The sequence below is a fragment of the Callithrix jacchus genome, chromosome 13 (genome assembly GCF_049354715.1).
Source record: "Callithrix jacchus isolate 240 chromosome 13, calJac240_pri, whole genome shotgun sequence".
Taxonomy (NCBI): Eukaryota; Metazoa; Chordata; class Mammalia; order Primates; family Cebidae; genus Callithrix; species Callithrix jacchus.
The window spans coordinates 53429429-53445716 of NC_133514.1; the positions used below are offsets into that span (position 1 = coordinate 53429429).

A 16288-nucleotide genomic window follows, 5' to 3' on the forward strand; every position below is an offset into this window, starting at 1 on the left:
GTTTTCCCAATTATCAAACCTATCTGCTCTTTCTCAACAAAAGTATCAAATCTACCTTCTCAAACTGTGTATGAGCCAATTAAATGAAAAAACTAAGTCTAATCTCTCCATATATTCTATATATGACTTAACAACACCTCATGAAAATACACGTGACCAACAAGTATTATTATTTTTGAGACAAGGTCTGACTCTTGCCTTGGCTGGAATGCAGTAGTACGATCATGGCTCACTGCAGCCTCAAACTAACTCCTGGGCTCAAGTGACTCTCCTGCTTGGGCCAACAATTAATTTTATAAAATAAATCTCTAAACAGAAATTGATAATGTACCAAGAAACTGAATAATGGGAATTTAATAATTTGGAACACAGATGCTGCTACAGGTCAGGGCTTTCATCCTATCCCAGTATAAACATCATACTGCTTTCTAAGAAATAAGTCTTTTTACTTTTAAATAATATACATATTGCTTGATTTAGATACCCAATCAAAACATATTCTTGCCGAGTATAAAAAAATTTAATTTGTATACATATGGGATAAAGATTAATAGAAAATCAATTTTGCTAATGTATGTAACAGCTGCATGTAGCTGACCAAAGCATTCACATATGGGGCTAAACATTTACTACTTCTTGGTCTTTTGGCTAAAGTCAAGTATAGTATCTGTTCTAGGATTTCTGGAGCAGGGAGATGGAACAGAAGCTTGCTTGGACCACTCCACATATTGACCAGGTATTATGATATCTCCAAGAACCATGCACCAAGAAAACAAAAACAAAAACAAAGACCATTTCATGCCTCTTAGCTAAAGAAATATCCATAAATGGGTTTCTTGGCCAAGAAGCTTCCTTCACACAGTTAACCTTCCTTCTCTTGCTAAAGACCCTCATACCACTGAGCCTCTGCTTAGAGAGGAAAGAAAAAAACAAAAGCAGGCATCCAGGCATAGTGGCTGATTATGAGTAATTCCAGCACTTTATGAGGCCAAGGAAGGCAGATCACCTGAGATCAGGAGTTTGAGACCAGCCTGGCCAACATGGTGAAACCCCATCTCTACTAAAAATTCAAAACTCAGCTGGGCATGGTGGCAGGCATCTGTAATCCCAGTACTCAGGAGGCTGAGGCAGGAGAATTGCTTGAACTTGGGGGGCAGGAGAATTGCTTGAACTTGGGAGGCGGAGGCTGCAGTGAGCAAAGATTGCGCCACTGCACTCCAGCTGGGCAACAGAGCGAGACTCTGTCTCAAAAAACAAACAAAAGAAAAAAAAAGTAGGGTCTGAATGCAGTCCTGTTAAGCAATGCTAACAGTACACCTCACTTTGTTTTAGTCCTGATTGCTGCAACCTCTGAACAACTCACATGAAATCCTCCTAACGAAATGGAATATCATAAAAAACCAAACTGCTCAAACACTAAAGAAAGGCTGGGGAGAAGGGTGGATTTTCGTGCAATTGGAAGGATCAAGGAAATGAATAAGGCTTAGGATCCAGGCCAAATTTTCCTCACAACATTTTTTTCTTCCTTTGAAAAATGAAAGTGAAGTTAATTATTAAAAATCACCAAGTGAAGTGCACATTCCCAGTACCTGATACTCTGTAGATGCCTTCGCACTTCATGCCATACTTCTCTACGTAATCTATACATTCACGGAAAACAGCTGGCAGCCGAATGCCATCATACATCATGGTCCTCTCTACTGCATCAGCCAAAGGAATTCCAAAAATGGGTTTGAGATTTGGAACATCAATCTGAGGCACCTCTGGCTCCTGAATTGGCTTTTTCTTTTTCTTCTTTTCCTTCCACTGTTTAACAACATCAGCTGCTGTTAAGTCTTTAGACTTCTTCTCTTTATGTTTTTCTTCTTTGTGCTTTTCTTCTTTATGCTTTTCTTCTTTGGGTTTCTCTTTTATTTTAAAATCCTTCTCCTTCTTTTTAGAGAAGCTGGGCTTCTTGAAAACATGGATTCCCTTGGACCTCTTCATTTTAGAAGGACTTTCTGCCTCATCTCCAGAGCTATCTTCCTGAAAGGCTGCATAGCCTTCAGCTGCCAAAGGAATGAAGACAGTATAAGTTATATGTTTGTTTAATGTCAAACTGTCCATATGCTTTCGAAAAACAGAACCAAAAAAACGGTGCCACCTGGCACCAGCTATCTAGTTTTTCACTTCTTGGCCAATTCCTTCTGGGCACTCCAAGCAAAGAAATGGGTTTCCCCTCAGTTAAAAAGAGATGTTGCAGTGACATCTCTTGACCACAAGAGGGCGACAAATAAACAGCAGTTATCATCCTTACAGTATTAGAAGGGGAAACAGGTTTTATACATTATATATGTGTATAAGTGAAATTCAGGCAAACCAAATATAAGAGATACACCTGAAAGGCTCTACATAGAGGGCTAATGGAATGAATTCTTCTCTAAAATAGAGTGAGCATCCTTTCATCATGTGAATCATATCCTCTAACATACTACAGGTTGAGTATCCTTTATCTGAAATACTTGAGGCCAGAAGTGTTTCAAACTCTGGATATTTGCATTATACCAGTTTAGCATCCCTATTCCACCCTATTCCAAAGATTTGAAATTCCTAATGCTCCAATGAGCATTTCCTCCAAGCATTATGCCAGTGCTCACAAAGTTTCAGATTTTTAGCATTTTGGATTTTCAGATTAGGGATACTCAACCTGTGTTCACTTTAACCAGCCTAACTTTTCCAACTAAGTAGTGCCTATAACTTTAGGCAATCTCAAAGCATGATAAACTGCACTACTGTTAATGTGCTTCAGTTATTCCCCTATCACACTTCACTCTCCTGTCACCAGCTGCTAAGTTCTTTATGGAGACTGCAGCAGGAACTGCAGCATCATTTGAGTAGAGGATTAAACTGGGAAATTCCATCTTTAGATGGTGGTCAAATCCACTGGGTGCACTTCCCTGCATCAGAAAGTTCTGGTTTTCACACACTGACAAATGTGCCCAATTGCTTTACCAACCATGTCAGAATTGTCATAGTTTGGTTTTGTTGTTTTAAAATATCTGTAACTCTCCTATATCTTTTCCTTAGCTACCTTGCAAGCTATTATATAAAAGATAACAGCTATTTCCTAAGTTACCCTCTAACTATAATACCATGTACTCCACACCAACCAGGGCAAGAATCTTAGGAACAAAATACCATGATGCTTTAGCAAGTGGAATGTTCATACATTGCTGGTGAGAAGGTAAACTTGTACAACCACTCTGGAAGATTGTTTTACAGGGATCTACCGAAGCTGAAATATACATGGCCTATAAATGAACAATTCCACTCCCAGGCATACACATAACAGAAATACAAAAATATGTACACCACAGAAGCACTACTCCTAATAGTCAAAAACTGAAAACCACCCAAACAAGCAACAACAGAATAGATTAATGAACTCTAGCATATAAAGCAATGAAAGAGTATCTAGTGCAAAGATGAACAAATTACTGCCACATGGAATAACATGAATGAATCTAACAAACATGTTAAATGAAGTTAAAGCTGCTTCCTTACATATTTTAAGTTTGGCCTAAAGGTTTCTCCATATACAGTGAACTGTAACCTAACTGGATGTATAAACAAACTGTAATCTACTCTTGTACCATTCACAGAGTTTCAGCCAATCATCGAGGGGGCAACTGTTCAAACTGCTCAAATAAGGCAAATGCCCATAACCAATTCAGGTGTTTCTGTATCTCACTTATGTTTTCTGTATGTCACTTTACATTTCTGTTCATAAATACTATGTGACCATGTGGCAGTCCCAGAGTTGCTCTAAGCCGATTCTGGTTTGGGGGCTACTGGATTCCCTAAACATTCTTTGCTCAATTAAACTCTGTTAAACTGGCCAGGGAGGGTGGCTCACACCTGTAATCCCACGACTTTGGGAGGCTGAGGTGGGCAGATCACCTGAGGTCAGGAGCTCAAGACCAGCCTGGACAACAAGGTGAAACCCTGTCTCTACTAAAAATACAAAAATTAGCCAGGCATGGTGGTGTGTGCCTGAAATCCCAGCTACTTGGGAGGCTGAGGCAGAAGAACCACTTGAACCTGGGAGGCAGAGGCTGCAGTGAGCTGAGATCGTACCACTGCACTCCAGCCTGAGCAAGATTCAGTCTAATATCGGGCAAAAGAAACTAGACACAAATAGAAGTATACATAAGTTTAAAGTCAGTCAGCATCAATCAACAATGAAAGAAGTTTACTTATGGGAGGGGTGGGTGATTCCCTTTAAAGAGGCAGCAAAAGAAAATTGATAATGCTCTATTTCCAGATCCTTGTAGTCATATCCACTCATCGAGTTGTATATAATTTGTACACTCTGTGCAAGCCTTCAAAAGAAATCAATTTAAAGTATCATGAAGTCCAAAATAAGGAATACTTAACTTATAATAACTCACTTCATTTGCTTTTAACATACTAAAAAGATAACACTTAAATGATTCATCCTTCTTACTGAACAAGACCTCAAATTAAATGGATCATGGAGTTGCTTAAGATAAATGAGTAACTACTTTATTGAAGGTTCCAATAAAGTATACCCCAAATAGGTGACATTACCTACCCAAGAAAAGTAAAATGCTTTAAGATGTTTCCAGTATCTACCTTTTTTTGAGAGGGGAGTGACAGGGTCTCACTCTGTCACCCAGGCTGGACTACAGTGGTACAATCATAGCTCACTGCAGCCTCAATCTCCTAGCCTCCTAAGTAGCTGTGACTACAGGCACACACCACCATGCTCAGCTAATTGTTTAACTTTTTTATAGAGAGGGGTGTTGCTTTGTTTCTCATGCTCTCAAACTTCTGACTTCAAGCAATCCTCCCATCTCAGCCTCCCAAAGTGCTGGGATTATAGACATAAGCCACTGTGCCCACCTCAGTATCTACTTTCTAGACATTATTTTGAATTATTACTTCAGGAAATATCCACTAGAAAACCTTGCCATTTCTGGAAACTCAGTATTTTTATTTGTGAGAGTAAGACCCCAAAATACAACTCTAATATACAAAAATTGAGACCCTGAAAAATAAAGAACAGAAAAATCAAACAAGAGTCTGTCTTGCCATGTTTCCAGAAGACAGTTGGTACATGTAATTAGAGTGGAAGTTTATTTAAAATATATCTAGGCCAGGCATGGTGGCTCATACCTGTAATCCCAACACTTTGGGAGGCTGAGACGAGTGGATAACTTGAGGTCAGGAGTTCAAGACCAGCTTGGCCAACGTGGCAAAACCCTGTCTCTACTGAAAATACAAAAATTCGCTGGGTGTGGTGGTGCACACCTGTAGTCCTGGCTACTCAGGAGGCTAAGACATGATAATCGCTTGAACTGGGAGGTGAAGGTTGCAGTGAGCTGAGATGGCACCATTGCACCCCAACCTGGGCAACAAAGCAAGACTCTGTCTCAAAAAATAATAATAAAATAAAATAAAAATGTCTAAAGAATAGGAAAAAATGGTACTTACTCCTCTTTTCCTTTTTCTTAAATTTTCCTTTTTTCTTCCCATGGTCTTTCTCATCATCGGACACTATATCAGGAGGCTCGTGGAGGATGTCATGAGGAGGTGAGGGCTCGCCAGTGCGGTACAATCCAGGAAACTTAGTAGGGCTGATCTCTTCAGAGCTGGGGGTCCGGGTAAGCCCACTGCCATGCTCCACCCTGCGGTGTTCACTGGGGCTGCTGGTTGGGGGCAGGAAGCACTCTGTCATGCTGATGTCCTGACTGGGAAGGAACGAGGTCTTCTCTGTTACCTATCCATTACACCTGCAGCAAGAGAAAAAACATCAGCAGAGTCACCTAACACCAAGGAACAAAAACACCTCAAATATACAACACAGCATTTACAAATCAATAACATTTTTTCCACAAATCCCTTTTAAAAATACTCTTTCAATTTATTATCTTGAGATACACGCATCACACATTTCAGTTCTCAGGTTTAAAAGCACTGGGATCGTCAAGTATTCAAAAAATAAATCAAATGAAAGTCAGAGGTAGACTTCTCAAAGCAGAATATGGAATTCCTTTGAAAAAGAACTCATCATTTTCAAGTGCTTCATTTTAGCTACTACCCAACATAAAATTTTGTTATTTTGCTTTATGACTAAACAACTATAAAGTCACAAAGATGACTTCATAACTACACATGAACAGTTGTAATTAAATTTTATCATAGCTAAAATGATACATTTAATGATTCATATAATTACAGACAACTATCATTCTACCATCGATGTAATTTATACATACAGCTCATGTGCTGATAGTAACTATTATATTTTGTACTGCAGTTATGCTGAAAGAAACAAAGGAACCCTCATTTAATCAATCCTAAAATACATACAAAATAGTTTTACTACAACAGATGCTACAAATAAGAGGAATTCAAAATCTGTCTGCATGTGTTCCCTTCGTTAGATGGTAAGTACATAGTCAAAGTACTGCGTTTAAAAGTTACTTGGATTAGTTCTTATTCCTCTTTAATGTCATTATGATATGCTTTTGAAATACTGTCAGAATCACTTTTTCCTCTCTGCGATCACTTAACTTTTTAAATTTTTTTTGAGATGGAGTCTCACTCTGCCATCCATGTAGGAGTGCAGTGGTGCAATCTTGGCTCTCTGAAACCTCTGCCTCCCGGGTTCATGTGATTCTCTTGCCTCAGTCTCCTGAGTAGCTGGGATTATAGGTGTGCACCACCACACCTGCCTAATTTTTGTATTTTTAGTAGAGATGGTGTTTCACCATGTTGGCCAGGCTGGTCTCAAACTCATGACCTCAAGTGATCCACCAGCCTCGGCCTCCCAAAGTGCTGGGATTATAAGGTGTGAGCCACCACGCCTGGCCTCTCTTTGCACTCACTTTAAAGGTTAACTTTACAGTTTAAAAAAAGCACAAGCCATAAGTGACAAATCTGACCATGAACAAAGTCAAAAGACAAGCAAATGTGGGGGGAAAAAGTTGCAAATTGAGAGAGCTAATTTCTTTAAAAAGCAGAGTTATTAACAAATTAATGAAAATAGCAACAAATTATGAGACCCAGACAAAGGATGTGAACAGGGAGCTCACAGAAAAGTGGCTAAAAAATGAGTGGAAACAATGTTCAAATCCAATGATAATTTTTTAAACAATGAGCTATCACTTTTCTAATATGAAAGTGGCAAAGAACAAAATGGCACATTTTGACTTTGCAAATTGTTCTTGTCACCAGATGTGTTCAGACACTGCTGTGCAATTGTGAGGGAGAGTAGGGGGAAAGATGAAATACTTAATGGTCTTTTTGTTTTATACCTTCCTTAAGAGGGGATAGTCTAGCCAACTTGCTCCAGTAGTGCAATAAAGACATTGCAATAGAGTAAAAAAAAAAAAAAAAAAAAATCCAGTGTGATGGTAAGGATAGAGGAAACAGGACTCATGAGAACACCTACTAATGGTAGAAGTATAACACGATCCTTTCTGAAAAGCAATCTTATCATAGCTATCAAAATTGTAAATATATTAGTCCCAGCACTAAATAATCCCAGCACTTTGGGAGGCCGAGGCTGGTGGATCACTTGAGGTCATGAGTTTGAGACCAGCCTGGCCAACATGGTGAAACACCATCTCTACTAAAAATACAAAAATTAGGCAGGTGTGGTGGTGCACACCTATAATCCCAGCTACTCAGGAGACTGAGGCAAGAGAATCACATGAACCCGGGAGGCAGAGGTTTCAGAGAGCCAAGATTGCACCACTGCACTCCTACATGGATGGCAGAGTGAGACTCCAATTATCTTTGATCCAGGAATTCTTTTAGGAAATTATCCTTCAGATATACCTTCACAAGAATGCAAAAAAAATTCACTGACATATTGTAAAAACAAAAATAAAATAATCTAAAATGCTATCAATAGAATATTGATTACATTATTGTTTATCAAAATAATAAGCTATAAAGTCACACACAAAGTTTCTGAAAATATATAAGAAACAATTACTGTTAACTCTTGGAAGCGTTAAAAGGGTAGGCTTTATTCTTTCCATTGTATCCTTTCTATATAGTTTGAACCTTGGCATGTCTATATATTATCACTTAAAAAAGATAAAAGGGGCCTGGTGTGGTGGCTCATGCCTGTAATCTCAACACTCCTAGAGGCCAAGGTGGGTGGATCACTCGAGCCTAGGAGTCTGACACCAGCCTGAGCAACACAATGAAACCTTGTTTCTTAAAAAACAAAACAGGCCGGGCGCGGTGGCTCATGCCTGAAATCCCAGCACTTGGGAGGCCGAGGCGGGTGGATCACGAGGTCAAGAGATCAAGACCATCGTGGTCAACATGGTGAAACCCTGTCTCTACAAAAATACAAAAAATTAACTGGGCATGGTGGCGCGTGCCGTATTCCCAGCTACTCAGGAGGCTGAGGCAGAAGAATTGCCTGAACCCAGGAGGCGGAGGTTGCAGTGAGCCGAGATCGCGCCATTGCACTCCAGCCTGGGTAACAAGAGCGAAACTCCGTCTCAAAAAAAAACAAAAACAAAAACAAAAAATTAGCTGGGTACGGTGGTACATGCCTGCAGTCCCAGCTATTTGGGAGGCTGAAGTGGGAGGATCACTTGAGTTCAGAAGATGGAGGTTAAAGTGAGCTGAAATCATACCACTGCACTCCAACCTGGGTGACAGAGTGAGACCCTATCTCAAAAAAAAAAAAAAGCAGGCTTTGATCCTGTAAAAATTACGCAGTATTAAAAACCATGTTTTTGACAGTATTTAACGGTGTGAGGAAAAAAGTAATTTTATTTATAGCATATCAATTTAAATATATAAATATATGCATAAAATAACAGATTAATAATTATCTCTGAATTATAAGATTATAAGTGATCTAATTTTTTTATTTTTCTGCATTGTATACATTTTCTACCCAATATACATTACTGCTTATATAATCAGGAAAAGAACATTAAAAACAAAATGTTTCATTGAAGGATCAATAAGCATCACTATAATTCTGTTTTTCTTAATGGGCCCTGACTTTTGGCAATTCTTAGTTTATTTTGTTTCCTTGTTTGTTTCCTTGAGATGGAGTTTCACCCTTGCTGCCCAGGTTGGAATGCAATGGCATGATCTCGGCTAACTACAACTTCCACCTCCCAGGTTCAAGCGATTCTCCTGCCTCAGCCTCCTGAGTAGCTGGGATTACAGGCCCCCCCACAACACATCCAGCTACCTTTCTTGCAAAGATGGGGTTTCACCATATTGGTCAGGCTGTTCTCGAACTCCTGACCTCAGCTTTCACCATACTGGTCAGGCTGTTCTTAAACTCCTGACTTCAGGTGACCTTGGGTAGCTGGGATTACAGGCATGAACCACCATGCCCAGCTTTGACTACCGTTTTTTAAAGTGCATTCTCTTTCCCCATTAACTGAAGTTTAGACAACCTAAGAGTGGAGAGTTTAAGGGACCTAGAGCTACACAACAGAGATAAGAAACTGAGCTCAAGTCCATGGAAGCTAAACCATAACTTGTGGGACAGGAGCACAACTTTACACTCCAGAAATAAAATTCCCTATAGACATATCACCCACAACGATACCATGTTATTGTATGCTTCTCTGTCTTTGCTCATTCTCTCCCAGGAATCCAGCTTTCTTTTCAATATTTTTACGTGGCTAATTCATACTCATCCTTTAACACCAGGCCTACAATTGGGCACGATTTTGTAAATCATGGAAACATCCTAACTTTGGATTATGGTGATGGTTGCAGAAACTCATAAACTGACTAAAAATCATTAAATTATACACTTCGAGTGGGTGGATCTTATGAGTTCTACCTCAATAAAGCTGTTTAAAAAAAACTAAGCACCAGCAACATTTCTCAAAGAATCCTCACTGGTGACCAACCCCAACCACTGCCACAAATACTCCTTTTCCACGTCCTAGAAAATTCTGAACATACCTCTTCACAGTGCTTATACCACACTGCATTGTAACTGTACGTGCATGTGTTCGCCTTGCTAATGGTGAGCTCCAACATTTAACACTACCTATGGCACATAGTAAGTACTCAAATGTTTATTTAATAAACTAATTGGTATCTTTTCTGTTCTCAACATATTTACTGTGATGAGACAAAGATTAGAAGAAATGAACCTTGCCTTGAGCCTTAAATTCAAATTCAGGAAACAAAGAAAGGGAATCCACATTTTACTTGAGTTCCTGTGGCTTCTAGAACTTTCACATACATTAATTTAGCTAACCCTGTGAGAAAAGCAATATTTTTCCATGTTTACAAACAGAAAGTAAGCCTCGGAGAACTTAAATAACTTACCCTAAATCACATAGCAAGTAAGAGGTAAAACTGGAATCTGTTTGACTCAAAACACTTTTTTTTTTTCACTGAACCACCTTTCATCTACACACACACAAAAGGAAATAAATACATTTATGCCAGGAGGAACAGTGTGATTAAAGACACAGAGTAACATTTGGGATTTACTATGAGAATGGGGAGAAGACCAGCCTGACCCAGGGAGTTCTTGCTAAGGAAGAATGGAAAAGACATTAAAAGACAAAGTGGGCTCAGACAACCGAACGCCATGCTGAAGAGTTCCGACTTGGTATGGGAGTCATTACCGATTCCAAAGCCAGAAAGTGACAAAACTGGGGCTACGAGAGGAGTAAGGGCAGGAATACCAGCAGCAAAATGTCAGACGGCTTTTGATCATTCACTCCTATAACATTTATAAGTTATACCTATGTTTCCATGTTCTCCTGGTTCACAATTATTTTTGTTTCCATACTAGACTGATAATGACAAGAAGACAGTTTTGTTCATAATGTATTTAATAGATTATCTCACAAAAGCTACTCTGAAGAAATATTTGTTGACTTGCTCTACGGACTGAATGTGTCCCCTCAAAATTCATATGTTGAAACTTAATCCCCAAGGTGATGGTATTAGGAGGGAGGGCCTTTAGGAGATGACTAGGTAGTGAGGGTGGAGCTCTCATTAATGGAATTAGTGCCCTCTTATGAAGACACTATGAACCAGAAAGCGGGCCCTCAGTAGACACCAAATCTGTCAGTTTCTTGATCCTGGACATTCCAGCCTGTAACTATAAGCAATAAATTTCTGTTGTTTATAAACTACCCACTTTATGGTATTTTGTTATAGAAGTCCAAACAGACTAAGTCAACTTAATTCATCTAGAGTTGAGAATAAGTGGAGTGGCTAAAGCAGACATGAAGGAGTGAGAGTCTGAGTGCAGGATGGTTAAATAAGAAAGGAAGAACAGCGTGTTTGCATTAGGACACACTGTTTGACCACTGGGGAGCTACAGCAAGCCTAAACTTCACTGAACTAAAGGGCAGAAGAAAGTGGCCATAATAAATTTAAGTATAAATATTCAAAAGTAAGAAAATAAACAACAAAAATCAGAAATTCTTATTTCTGAGGCAAGAGGAATCCTGGTATAAATTATTGAAAATTTGAATAAAGATTATTTATCCCTATTCTTCCTGGTAAGTACAATTAAAATTCCCAGATCAGATTAAAAAAGAAGAAGAAGAAAAAGATTCTGAAAAGCAGACAGAAGGAGGCAGACTGGTTTGGTACCTCAGGATAGGAGGAACACAGCGGTGAGTTCCCAGAGTTTTCTTCTGTCTCACACCACAGACTTGGAATGATAGAAGCTAGAAACCCCAGAAAAAACAACAGGCACAGACAGAAACAAAAAGAAAAAAAGCTACAGTAATCAGGACAGTCAGGTGTTGCAGTAAGAAAAGACAATAGATCATAGGAACAAACAGAAATTCCAAAAAGAAATGCACATGTGTATAGTTAATTGATTTTCAACAAAGGTTCCAGAGGAATTCAATGAGGGACAATCTTTTTCAACAAATAGTGCTGGCTACACGTATGGAAAAAAATGAAGCTTAACTCTCTAGGTTATATCATGCACAAAATATAATTCATGATAAATTACAGACCTAAAACCTAATGGTTACAAACTATACAACTACTAAAAACACGTTTTTGAGGCATCTGAGAGGGTAAAAACTTTCCAGACAGTACCAGAAAGCACTAACTATAAAATTAAAAACTGACAAATTGGACTTCTGCTCATCAAAAGACACTATTAAGAAAATAAACAGGCCAAGCACAGTGGTTCATCCTGTAATCCCAGAACTTTGAGAGGCCAAGGCAAGAGGATCACTTGAGCCCAGGAGGTAAGCTGCAGTGAGCCATGACCACAGCACACTTCAGCCTGGGTGACAGCAAGAGGCCTTGTCTCTTAAGGAAAGAAAAAGAAAAAAAAATAAAATAAACAGAAAATGGTCAAGCCAAAGACTTGAAAAATACACATTTGTGTGTGTGTGTGTGTGTGTGTGTGTGTGTGTGTGCGCGCGCGCGTCTGACAAAGGATTTTATCTAATAAAAAGATAAACAACCCATAACAAAAATGGGCAGAGCTGAACAAAAAATTTACAAAGGAAAATATTATATGAAAATTGATCGTATGACTTGGGTCACTCTTGTCATACCCAAATAAAACTGAGTCAAGAAGCCAGGAGGAAAAAGCACTCTGGGCACATACCATGGCTCCAAGAATGTAATTCTCTGCCAGCCTGACTGCTCAAACTATCTGCTGTAACCTGAAACCAGTTTTATCTAACAATCTGCTGCCACTCTAAGACTGGCTTTATCCACCCTGTCACTCACCAGTCAGAGCTTGCCAGCTCCCCAAAACCTTACTGGTGCTCATGAACTTTCACACAGAGCAATATATAACATCCCTCTCTTTTTTTTAAACAAAACCCCTAACCTTCTCTTTGTTCTTGGGACATAGCAAAGACCATCAGGACTGTGTGAGTACACAGTGAATTGTAATTCTTGCTTCCCAAAGAAAATGTTTTTGAATTTAGAGATCTATCTCTATATTTTATTTTACTTCAACAATACTGATGTATTGTACTTAGTAAGCCCAAGAAAAAAGCTCCAGATCAATAAATATCAAATAAATGCAAATTAAAATCAAAATGAGCTATCAATAGACATCATCTAGAATGGCTAAAAATTAAAAACAACAATCCCTAACACTGGTAAGGATATGGGGCACCCAAAAGCGTCACACATTGTGACTCGGAAAACCAGCAGTATCTTTATTTAAGCATATCCTTCTATATAATCTAGTAATTCCACTCCTTATTTACACCTAGGTATTAAAAGAATTTAGAACTATGGTTATGAGGGTATGGAGAAGAGGCAGGGGTTGAATACAAAGTAGCAAGGGAGAACATTCTGGGTTGATGGCCATGTTCTATCTACAGCTTAACAGGCATGTGGGCTATAAGTATGTATACATTTCTTAAGACTTATCAAAGAGTGCATTTCACTAAATATAAATAATGTCTCAATAAAAACTCTCGGAAGGAAAATTAATGGCCATGAATGCCTTACAGAGATGTGATCATGAGCCATTAAAAACTACGGACATTGGCCAGGCACAGGCTCACACCTGTAATCCTAACGCTCTGGAAAGTCAAGGCAGGTGGACTACTTGAGGCCAGGAGTTCAAGACCAGCCTGGACAACATGATGAAACCCCATCTCTACTAAAAATGCAAAAACTCAGCTGGGTGTGGTGGTGCATGCCTGTAATCCCAGCTACTTGGAAGGCTGAGGCATGAGAACCACTCGAGTGAACCCAGGAGACGGAGGTTGCAGTAAGCCAAGATCGCAACACTGCACTCCAGCCTGGGTGACAGAGTGAGATCCTGTCTCAAAAAAACAAACAAAAAAGAACAAGAGCTTTCCTTTTTTTTTTTTTTTTTTTAAGATGTAATCTCACACTGTTGTCCAGGATGGAGTGCAGTGGCGCAATACCGACTCACTGCAAACCTCTACCTCATAGGTTCAAGCGATTCTCCTGCCTCAGCCTCCCAAGTGGCTGGGATTACAGGTGCACACCACCATGCCCAGCTAATATTTTGTATTTTTAGTAGAGATGGAGTTTCACCATGTTGGCCAGGCTGGTCTCGAACACTTGACCTCATGATTTGCCCACCTCGGCCTCCCAAAGTGCTGGCATTATAGGCGTGAGCCACTGAGCCCGGCCTAGGACTTTCCTTTTCAAATATATGGACCTGACCTCATGAAATTTCAGAGCACAGGGGATAAAAAGATGATACCAAAAGTGTCCTGTGGGTGAGGAAGTTGGGGAAACAGCTTACATTCATACCCAATATCATTATTTCCAATCATTCCAAAATAAAAACATGTGGCTGGTTCCTTCCTGTGTAAAAGAACAATTTCTCCCTGGAGAGAACTGAAGATTAAAAAAAAAAATTACTTCTGAAATAGCAAAAAATATTAAATGTATAAAGCAAAAACCATATCTAGAACTTTAAAATCAAAAACAATTGTACCTTTGAAAATGAATATTTCAAGTAAGAAGTACAATTATGACAGTTACGACTGAGATGAAATAAACAAAAAGTTCATAAAACTAGACTCAAACTTAACTAGTTTAAAAACATTCACTTCTCTGAAAGACTAGGTTATACATTGTTCTTAAAGTAGTATTTTCTGCTCATATGCCAATATTAATCAGCAAACACAGTAGAATCAGCCACCCATGGAAGAGGACAAAGCAATATAAACAGAGAAGAAAGAAATTAAGGAAATTTGTCTTCTGAAATTAGCTTTCAAGAAAAAATCTACTAGTTTATTAAACTTGATAAAATCTAAACATAAAAAGATCTATTCCAGAAAAACAATAACTTGCTTAACTAATTTACAAGTTAAACAGATTCAATATTTTATAAATGCTCTTTATAATAAATATCAGGCTTAAGTTCACTAAAAGGAACTTTTCCTCACATTTATAGTTTAAAAAAATAATCTGTAAATTAAAAGTCTCTAATCTAAAATCCTTTAAGGGAATCCAAATACTGACTTATCAATACTTTATATACTGAACACCAAGCAGTATTAACCTATTTGGAAATGTTATATTTTGTAAGCAGTGTTTGCAGGCACAATACATTCTTATTCTTCTCACAATAAGGAAATAAATTGTCCCAGAATTTAAGGACAAGAATGTCCTTTGAGAGCACCCTTCATAATAAATGAGGAGACCTGTGACAATGCATCTCATGAAATTTCAGAGCACTGGGGATAAAAAGATGATACCACAAAGTGTCCTATGGATGAGGGAACTGGGGAAACAGCTTATATTCACAGGATGAGGACTAACTTGCCAACCGAAATACTTAAAGCTTAAAGACACTAAAGAAGTATCTTCAAATGCTGAAAGAAAATTAGTTCCAATAATATAGGTAAAATAAAGCCATTTTTAGACTAACAGTCTCAAAAAATTTATTTTCCCAATAATTTACAATCTTTTTTTTTTGACACGGAGTTTCGCTCTTGTTACCCAGGCTGGAGTGCAATGGCGCGATCTCGGCTCACCGTAATCTCCGCTTCCTGGGTTCAGGCAATTCTCCTGCCTCAGCCTCCTGAGCAGCTGGGATTAAAGGCATGCGCCACTATGCCCAGCTAATTTTTTGTATCTTTAGTAGAGACAGGGTTTCACCATGTTGACCAGAATGGTCTCGATATCCTGACCTCGTGATCCACCCGCCTCAGCCTCCCAAAGTGCTGGGATTACAGGCTTGAGCCACTGCGCCCGGCCAATTTACAATCTTAATAATATACTTTCTCAGTAATTCCAACAAAAACAAGGCAGTAAACAAACAGTAGGAAGACCTGATCGAGATTCAACCCTGGAGTACAGCAAAGGGAAGTCCCCATAAAAGCAGGTCTGTGATCAATTAATCTACAGTGTACCATGAGGAAGAACAGCTCCAAGGAATGGTGGAACTTAGATATATCTCACCATGTGGAAAACAACAATAAGATATGTTAAAAATCCACTGGAGCTTTAGGAATAAATTTGTCATAAGAATGGGCTGGCATGGTGGCTCAAACAGCTAATCCCAGCACTTTGGGAGGCCAAAGAGAGAGGATGGCTTGAGCCCAGAAATTTGAGACCAGCCTGAGCAACGTAGTGAGACCACATCTCTACAAAAAATTAAAAAATTAGCCAGGCATGGTGGCACCTGCCCATGGTCCCAGCAACTTGGGAGGCTGAGGTGGGAGAATTGCTTGAATCCAGGTGATCAAGGCTGCAGTGAACCTTGATCTCATCACTGCGCTCTATCATGGTCAAAGAGCAAGACCCTATCTGAAAACAAACAAATGAAGAAAACAGT

The 16288-nt window shown here is 39.0% G+C and overlaps 1 protein-coding gene and 1 pseudogene across 4 annotated transcripts in view; one reads left to right on the forward strand and one right to left on the reverse strand.

The window, feature by feature from the left end:
- The window catches only part of RALBP1 (ralA binding protein 1), a 64482-nt gene that overhangs the window by 17751 nt on the left and 30443 nt on the right, over nucleotides 1-16288 (reverse strand). For all 4 annotated transcript variants that reach the window (XM_017963862.3, XM_035270564.3, XM_017963863.3 and 1 more), the window contains exons 2-3: nucleotides 5497-5795; nucleotides 1590-2048 (exon numbers count right to left, since the gene is read on the reverse strand). In XM_017963862.3, coding sequence (XP_017819351.1) covers nucleotides 1590-2048; nucleotides 5497-5740 — 703 coding nt within the window. In that variant the 5' untranslated portion in view covers nucleotides 5741-5795. The remainder of the gene's footprint in view (nucleotides 1-1589; nucleotides 2049-5496; nucleotides 5796-16288) is intronic.
- On the forward strand, nucleotides 629-770 carry LOC118147112 (U2 spliceosomal RNA; annotated as a pseudogene).